Source organism: Lathyrus oleraceus, chromosome 5, assembly GCF_024323335.1.
Source record: "Lathyrus oleraceus cultivar Zhongwan6 chromosome 5, CAAS_Psat_ZW6_1.0, whole genome shotgun sequence".
Taxonomy (NCBI): Eukaryota; Viridiplantae; Streptophyta; class Magnoliopsida; order Fabales; family Fabaceae; genus Lathyrus; species Lathyrus oleraceus.
The window spans coordinates 323930892-323940012 of record NC_066583.1 but is presented as its reverse complement, the minus strand read 5'-3'; the positions used below and the strand labels follow the sequence as shown (position 1 = coordinate 323940012).

The following is a 9121-nucleotide window of genomic DNA, read 5'->3' as shown; positions in this document are numbered from 1 at the left end:
ATCTTGTAGATCTTGTTGTGCTGGTGATTATGATATCTTTAGAATTTGTTTTGGTTAAGAAATGAGTTAGATACATGAACTGGAAGTTTTGTTGTTCATAATGTTTCTGTTCGATTCGCTCGATTCAGTGAGAATTAGGCTTAGTGAGTGTGAGATCCGTGTTCTACGTAGAAGGACGGTTCCAACGGTGTATAATACTTTAAATTCTGGAAAAATTTCATGACCTTCACCGGCGAGGCAACCGGAGAAGACGACCAGAATTACTATTCTGGCCGTCTGGTTCGTGCGCTTAGGGTTTCACGTTACCGCGCCTTGGACCTTGCTGTCTCCAGTTTGATTCCTTGCGCATGCCATTTTATTTTCCACTTGTTCCCTTTGTCATGCCAAACGCTGCGTTTAGCTTGTAACGCGCTTGTAACCATACAAACCATGGTTCGATCCTTCGTCTGGCTATTTTTTTTTCTTTTATTTCATTTCAAACGCGCCTGTAACCTCATTGTCCTTGGTTCGATTCTGGCATGCATACGCTTGGAATTTAATTGTTTTGTTATAAACGCCTGTGACCTTGAGTGCCTTAGTTCGAGCCTTGCCTAGCGCATTTTCCATTTTATTTTCCAGCGCTTCTTTGGCCTGCCTTGTCCTGAGTTCGATACTGGCCTGATGCATGTTGCTTATCTTCATTTCACATTTCTTTTTTTACATGATTCACATTATTTCCATTTATTTTCTTCAAATTCAAAAAATCATAAAAAATAGCATATTTATCCAAATTAATTCAAACTTTTTTTCACTTTCTTGTTTAAATGTCTATTATTTTGTGATGTTAATTTCTTGATTTTTGCCTTGCTGGATTTTTAAATGTGCTTGATTGTTTGAACATGATACCAAAATGACATATTGTGCTAATTGATTTGTGAAATACTCATAGTTTGTCCAATTGCCTTGAAATTTGACATGCTTATTCATAACATGTAACATGATCTTTTGGCTTTTGTTTGGAATTTTTACCATTTAATACCACTGTTCTGGACACATGGACATATGTTGTAACATTTGGTGTCACATTCTTGACCTTATACTTGTGCATTTTCATTCATGTACCATTTGTTTGCTTTTGGACTTAATTTTTGGTATGATGCTTGTTCATAACATGTTATATTCACATAGAAATTTTCATGATCATTGGATGTGTTTCTGTTTTAATGTGGATTTTATATTCTTGATGTCCAATTTTGATCACATTGCTTGCCTTTGCCTTATCTTGTTCATGTGATGGCTTTGCTTATTGATTTGGCTTTGTTCCTTTTGAGCCTTTCTTCTTGTTTGATTGAATATGCTTCATGTGAATTGTTGACTTCTGTTTTGGTCATTTGACTTGCCTTTGACCCTAGTCTTTGTACTAGTGGTTTGTACTCACCAATTGTGTTTGTGTTTCATGTATTTGGTACTAATGATTGGTGTGGCCTCATCATTTGAGATGCCATTTGCTTTGATTACTAACTCTTGTTGTGTTGTAGGTCCCTTGATGTGATGAACTCACTTGAGTGCTTGCATTTGTAACTTGCATTGTGTAAAACTGTTGGATGATTCCACTGTTGTCTGTTTTGGTTTTCTGAATGTAAATATTAACTGTTTGGCTTTTGTACATGTACATTAGTCGCTTTTAGCTCTTGCTTAAGCTTTGCTTTGGTTTGTGGTTGGTTTACCACTTAGGTAACCTCTCTTTCTCCATGTAGTCTGGAAGTCCTGTCGCCTTTTTGGCAGGCGTTTGGCTGAAGTCCTCCTTAAGAGGCAATGATTGTGATTGTTTATATTTGTGCTAAAGACCTCTAAATGAGGCATGTTATTTGATAAGACCTCAAGATGAGGCAATTGACAGATAGAAGGGATTTGCAATCAATCCCCTGTTATTTAGTCGAGTCTTTCATTATGCTCGCACTACGTGCTGATGCTTTTGAATAAACACTCAAGATCTTGTATAGAGTCAGTCATGTGGAATAGGGTCCCTCATTCTGGATCCCCACACCTTCTTTGATTCAAGCTCACCCAGGCCAGGGTTAAGAGCATGAGGTCTTATCCTCATTTCCTTTCATCAGCTTCACCCTAACTCTCAATGTTAGTGGTTAAGAGCTTCAGCACACCCCTACAGTGTTGGCTTATTTGTCGAGGTTGATATGACCCCTTGACTAAAACCCAACTCTTGTCTGAGCCTCTTGTTTGCATATAGAGTGTGATGCTTGATTGCTTGTTTGCTTACTTGTGAATCTGTCATGTGTTTGCTTTTCATGCATGTTTGTTTGTTTGCTGTTTAGATTGACTTGCTTCCTGTGCGAGTTAGGTTCTGATTAGAGACCTCAACTTAGGGATCGTTTGCATGACAACTTTTAGGCTCGAGTCATAGTCTCCCTATTAGTTCGTTATCTCCCTGGTCTCTGGTTAGGAGAGAGTTTCTCCCCTGTTAAGGGGAACTACGTCGCCCTGATTCTCATACCAGATGAGATACGTAGGCAGGAGATTGAGCGAGATCTCTCCGGGCAACCTTTTGTTTTTTTAGTGTGTTCACCCTTTTTCTTTTTTCAACCTTTTGTTTCTTTTGAGTGTGTTCACCCTTTTTATTTTTTCACCCTTTTGTTTCTTTTTTAGTGTTGTTAGGAGTCGGATGTAAGACCATTGATTGGCTATCTGTTTCTTGTTGTGTGGAGTTAGATGTAAGACCATTGATTGGCTATCTGTTTCCTGTTTTATTGTGTGGAGTTAGATGTAAGACCATTGATTGGCGTTCCATTTCCAGTTTTTGTTGTTCTCTTATGAGACTTGCTTATTGTCTCCCCATAGGTTTGCTAGACTTCGTATAGTCTCTCGTTTGTATGTCAATTAAGGTAGCACGGTTCCTTCGTCTAGGACTTCCTTTCTTGCATGAGCATTCCTAAAGCACAAACAAACTCTATCTTCTCTTAAGGACACATTGACTCCTTCTACTACAGGTGAGTAAGTCTCCAAAGGTCGAGCATCCGGTAGATTGTGTAGTAACGTCGTTCACCTAAAAAACACAAAACAAACAGAAACAGGTTAGTCGAGCTACGGTGCTCTGATTCTCAATCCTTCTTGAGATACGTATGCAGCAGGGTAGGGCATGTGCGAGCAATAACTCTTTATTTTCCCTACTTTGAGTTTCTCTCTTTCGCATTGCATATAGGACTTTTACACACACTTTAGACATAGATAGCAATCGTGGATCCTGTGGAGTACCACAGACGTGAAGGGGTGCGATAACCTTCCCTTCACGTAACCGGCCCCCTTACTCAGTTTTCTTTGGCTCGAGACTTTGTTTTATCCGTTCCCTCTAGGTTATGCAGTACTACCTTTCCCTCCTCTTGGGATAAAAGTACATAGCTGGCGACTCTATCCTTTTCTTCTCGCCACTCTTTTTCGCGTTTGTACCTGGATTCGGGAAATCCTGGGGAGCGACAGTGACATTCATTCCTGACAGCATATGCTAAATTGTAGGTTGGTTAGTTTTTCTGTTTCAGCATTTTTCTCAGGCTATTCTTCAGGAATCCAACAGCTGAGTTAAAATCCAAGAAACTAACAACTGAGATACAATTAATGAACCTAACAAATAGCCTATTTGTTAGTACCCTAATATGTGGAAATTAGGTTAACTTGCTTGACCTTAATTTCAGGAAATACAAGTACAAGGCTCAAGTGCTGCAATATAAAAGGATGGCAATCCTTCATTCAGAACTCGGGGATTTTAGGTGTGAAGATTTAAGTGTTCCATCATACTTCACTGCTGTAATTTTGTGAGTCTTGTATTAGGTGTATCTTGTGAGCCAAACAATTATCACCTAGATGATTGCATTGGACTAGGGTGTTCATTGAGTTGTAAGTGTTGTGTCACTCTAAGCTTTTAAGCGTGAGTGTTGTGTATCTTGATTAAAGTTGTTAAGCACAATTAAGAGTTGTTTGAAGTGTGACTTCACCATTAACTTTAATCTAATTAAAGGTTGTAATCACTAAGGTGATTGAGGGGGAGTGAGTAGGAACTCTGATCTTAGTGTAAGATTGAAATTGCATTGGGTAGGTATTAAGTGATAGGATTAAACAGTTGGTTTAAGGTTTGAATTAATACTACTAATAGTGGATTTCCTCCCTGACTTGGTAGCCCCCAGACGTAGGTGTGTGTGACACCGAACTGGGTAAACAATTCCTTGTGTTATTTACTGCACTTACTTTTTAAGTTCTGCACAATTTTTGTCTGCGCAGAATTGGATGTCATAACATCCCGTGTGACATCGAAAGTTTGTTAACTAGAATTTCAAATACTTAACTTAATATTTAATAAAACACAAAATTATAGAGGTTGAGAATCAAAGTCAATACTTGTGGGACTTTTCCTAACTATTGGTTTCCCAACTGAGAAGATAGATGGTGTTTTTTTTTTAATTAAAAAAACTAGCACCGAATAGATTTCACCTCAGCCAATATCCAAATAATGTGAAAACTTGTTTGAAAATATCTATGTTGTGGTATCTTTTGTAATTTTCCTTTCTCAATCATGAAAAGTTATCAAGTCACGAAAGTTTAATATTAAAAATGAATGAATTCTTATGATAAAGTAATTTTTTTATGTGATCTCTATTAAGTGTGTGGAAGTGACAAATACAACACTTTGATGTACTTAAGAAACATTTAATTATAATATATCTTATTTTACAAAAAATTTACAACTCTATAAGGGCTAAACTTTTTAGCTTATAAAGTGATAAAATCATATTCTAGTTTATACATACAAAGGGGTGAAATATGGGTGAAATTGTCAAGTTTGTTTGTGTTATGTTTATCTTTCTTTTCATACTTCCTGTTGCAATGAACGCTGATGGTAAGTATTTTTTCTATCCTTTTCAAATTTCTTTATTTACTTCCTACCCAATATTTTATGACATTATATTTATATTTTTTTATTTTCTTTTTTCGTTACAGCTGCTCCTAAATGTTTTGAAAATTCTGATTGTCCAAAAGATTATTGCCCACTTCCTTCTACACCGTGGTGTAGTGTGGGCAGGTGTATTAAACCGAGGTGTAGTGTGGGCAGGTGTACATGTGTGTTAAAAAAAAGAAAGAATTCTTATGATTAGTAAGTATTTTATGGAAGTGTCAAGCTAAGTGCGTTGAAGAGACAAAAATCAGCAAATGAATGTATTCATGATACATTTAATAAATGATTTATTTTAGGAATTGATTTTTAAAACTCCATAAGGACTAAAACCCTATTTAATTTATATTAGGAAAGCATTAGCTCCCATTCAAAAAAAGAAAAAGAAAAAGGAAACCATGGACTTTTTATATATTAAAAAATAATAAAATTATATTCTTCTTCATACATGCAAAAGGAAAATAATAAGATTAATATTGTCAAGTTTGTTTATATTAGAATTATTTTGCTTAATATTTCAATTTCTTAAGTAACAAATGTTGATTTTTCTAATAAGCAACTTGAATTAGAATTAAATAAGTATAAAGGTTACTCAATCCTAACTATAAAAAAATTAGGGCAAGAAAAAAAAAACATTCTACTAGGGGACAAAACAGGATCATGGATTAGATTCTAAATTCTCCTACGAACACCACTAGTAAAATAGTTATTAGCGTCGGCCATTTGAAGACGCTAAAGGTAAAAAATGGACACTAATATGTGTTTAGCGTTGGTGTCGGGCCTTAGATAAAAGTTACAAAACTACTGGATAGCTTCGGCTAGAGATGGATCGAGGCTAAGAGGACACTAAATTATTCGACGCTATATTGTTTCAAAATCATGCACAAACAACAATTATGCTTAGCGTTGCTTGAAAACAAACAAAAATCCACATTTTCTAATAGCGTCGGCCAGCGACGTTATGGTCAACTTATAAAAGTCAAAAGATATAGCGTCAGCTTGTACGACCCTAAAATCAACATAGAAAAGTCAATAATTATATTTAGCGTTGCATACACCGACTCTAAAGTCAACAAAAAAGTCAATTAATATGTTTAGAATCGGCTTACCGACACTATAATCTAAAAAAAAAAGTCAATATTTTCTAGTAGTGTCGGCTTGACCGACTCTATAATCAACCAAGGAAAAGTTAATGGCACCAAAGTAGCGTCGACTTGACCAACTGTGATCATTCCAAAATAAAATACTGTTTTTTCATTCTTAAATCACAAACATAATCATTCCAAAATCAAACTTTCCAAATCCTCTCAAATCAACATTACATGCCTTCTTTCAAAACCAGATAAGACCAAATCACAAATTCAAATATTTCCAAAAAAAATATTTTTTATTTTAAATAAAAAATCAATCACTATGTTATTTCTGATTTTGTTGCTATTATATTTAATCTATTTAAATTCTAGATCTATGTTTTTATTATAAATAGGAAATTTGAAAATAGTAGATAATAAGATACCCCTCCATCACACGATAAAATACAAAAAATAGTTATTAGCGTCGGCCGTGGGAGACGCTAAAGGTGAAAAATGGTGTGTTTAACGTCGGTGTCGGGCCTTAGATAAAAGTTGCGAAGCTACTGGATAGCTTCTGCTAGAAATGCACCGAGACTAAGAGGACATTAAATGATTCGACACTATATTATTTCAAAATCATGAACAATCAACAATTATGCTTAGCAGTGCCCTAGCCAACTCTAAAGTCAACAAACAAAAATCAACATTTTATAATAGCCCATTAAATGATTCGACACTATATTGTTTCAAAATCATGAACAATCAACAATTATGCCTAGCAGTGCCCTAGCCAACTCTAAAGTCAACAAACAAAAATCAACATTTTATAATAGCCCATTAAATGATTCGACACTATATTGTTTCAAAATCATGAACAATCAACAATTATGTTTAGCAGTGCCCTAGCCGACTCTAAAGTCAACAAACAAAAATCAACATTTTATAATAGCGTCGGCCAACCGACATTAAGGTCAACTTATAAAAGTAAAAAAACTCTAGCGTTTACTTGTCTGACCCTAAAATCAACATAGAAAAGTCAACTATATTTAACGTTGCATACACGGACTCTAAAGTCAACGAAAAAGTCAATTAATATGTTTAGAATCGACTTACCGACTCTATAATCTACACAAAAAGTCAATATTTTCTAGTAGAGTCTGCTTGACTGACTCTATAGGCAACCAAGGAAAAGTTAATGGCACCAAAGTAGCGTCGACTTGACCTACTATATAATCAACTGAGGAAAGTCAACAAAATCTTTTAGCATCCGTTAAACCGACACAAATATTAAAATGATAAATAAATAAAACTAAAAAGAATTGGCGCTAAATGAAAAAAATAGGGAAATAAAATAAACAAATAAATAAAGAAAGAAAAATACGTAGCGTCCGTGGCTACGCGGTCAAACAAAAATAAATAAAAAATGTTAAATTAGTTAGTCTCAGTCTATCAGTAGCTAACTAATCAATAAAATTAATATAATGAAATAGTTTGGTGCTTTAATAAAATTCCATTAGCGTCGGTGTGACCGACGTAAATATTTTCAATAAATAAAAAAATAAATAAAAAAATATATTAAAATTTTTAAAACAAAATAATTATCCTTTTAGTGTTCGTATAGGTTATACAAATCATACACGAATAGCGTCAATGTTACGGCCGACGCTATAAAGTTGAGGCTAAAACCCTTATTTTTATAGTGGAATGAGATATAGAGTATTTGAGCTTAATGCTTAATTTGGTATCAATCTCAGAATAACCGCTTAAAACACATTACAATAATTATATTAACTAAGAGTCTTAAGACTCTGCCCTTAAATAAAATAGAGTTCTTGCGAAGTCACAAAATCCATTAGACAACACACCAGAAGAAAGAATATGTATTTTCCCAACTGAGAAGATAGATGGTGTTCTTTTAATTAAAAAAACTAGCACCTATTAGAATAGATTTCACCTCAGCCAATATCCAAATAATGTGAAAACTTGTTTGAAAATATCTATGCTGTGGTATCTTTTGTAATTTTCCTTTCTCAATCATGAAAAGTTATCAAGTCACGGAAGTTTAATATTAAAAATGAATGCATTCTTATGATAAAGTAATTTCTTATATGTGATTTCTTATATGTGATCTCTTTATTAAGTGTGTGGAAAGGACAAATACAACACTTTGATGTACTTAAGAAGCATTTAATTATAATATATCTTTTTTTTTTAAAAGCTTACAACTCTATAAGGGCTAAACTGTTTAGCTTATAAAGTGATAAAATCATATTCTAGTTTATACATACAAAGGGGTGAAATATGGGTGAAATTGTCAAGTTTGTTTGTGTTATGTTTATCTTTCTTTTCATACTTCTTGTTGCAATGAACGCTGATGGTAAGTATTTTTTTCTATCCTTTTGATCAAATTTCTTTATTTACTTCCTACCCAATATTTTATGACATTATATTTATATTTTTTTATTTTCTTTTTTCGTTACAGCTGCTCCTAAATGTTTTGAAAATTCTGATTGTCCAAAAGATTATTGCCCACTTCCTTCTACACCGTGGTGTAGTGTGGGCAGGTGTATTAAACCGAGGTGTAGTGTGGGCAGGTGTACATGTGTGTTAAAAAAAAGAAAGAATTCTTATGATTAGTAAGTATTTTATGGAAGTGTCAAGCTAAGTGCGTTGAAGAGACAAAAATCAGCAAATGAATGTATTCATGATACATTTAATAAATGATTTATTTTAGGAATTGATTTTTAAAACTCCATAAGGACTAAAACTCCATAAGCATTAGCTCCCATTCAAAGAAAAAGAAAAAGGAAACCATGAGCTTTTTATATATATATTATAAAATAATAAAATTATATTCTTCTTGATACATGCAAAAGGAGAATAATAAGATTAATATTGTCAAGTTTGTTTATGTTACAATTATCTTGCTATTTCAAGTTTGTCTATATTTAGGATTATCTTTGAAGGTATGCAATCCGGGTTATTGTGCGAAGCTTCAAAACTTTCACAATTAAATTATACTTAAATAAGGTCTCATAGATCTTTGTAATTGTTAAAATTTAATTAAATAGAATCTCTAATTATTTTTTTATGATTGAAATGTGACTAACCT

At 33.8% G+C, this 9121-nt stretch overlaps 2 protein-coding genes across 2 annotated transcripts; both read left to right on the top strand.

Moving 5' to 3' along the window:
- The first annotated feature begins 4806 nt into the window (after positions 1-4806).
- LOC127088322 (uncharacterized) lies at positions 4807-5138 on the top strand. Its single transcript, XM_051029253.1, has 2 exons — positions 4807-4882; positions 4984-5138. Exons 1-2 carry the CDS (start codon positions 4807-4809, stop codon positions 5136-5138), a joined length of 231 nt encoding a protein of 76 aa, XP_050885210.1.
- Positions 5139-8310: 3172 nt separating this feature from the next.
- On the top strand, positions 8311-8646 carry LOC127088321 (uncharacterized). Its single transcript, XM_051029252.1, has 2 exons — positions 8311-8386; positions 8492-8646. Exons 1-2 carry the CDS (start codon positions 8311-8313, stop codon positions 8644-8646), a joined length of 231 nt encoding a protein of 76 aa, XP_050885209.1.
- Positions 8647-9121: the final 475 nt, after the last annotated feature.

Excerpts from the sequence above, each read along its gene's own strand:
- LOC127088322 (XM_051029253.1), top strand. The coding sequence starts at position 4,807 with ATGGGTGAAATTGTCAAGTTTGTTTGTGTTATGTTTATCTTTCTTTTC. Across the intron at positions 4,883-4,983 it reads TGTTGCAATGAACGCTGATG|CTGCTCCTAAATGTTTTGAA; the intron begins GTAAGTATTTTT and ends TTTTCGTTACAG.
- LOC127088321 (XM_051029252.1), top strand. The coding sequence starts at position 8,311 with ATGGGTGAAATTGTCAAGTTTGTTTGTGTTATGTTTATCTTTCTTTTC. Across the intron at positions 8,387-8,491 it reads TGTTGCAATGAACGCTGATG|CTGCTCCTAAATGTTTTGAA; the intron begins GTAAGTATTTTT and ends TTTTCGTTACAG.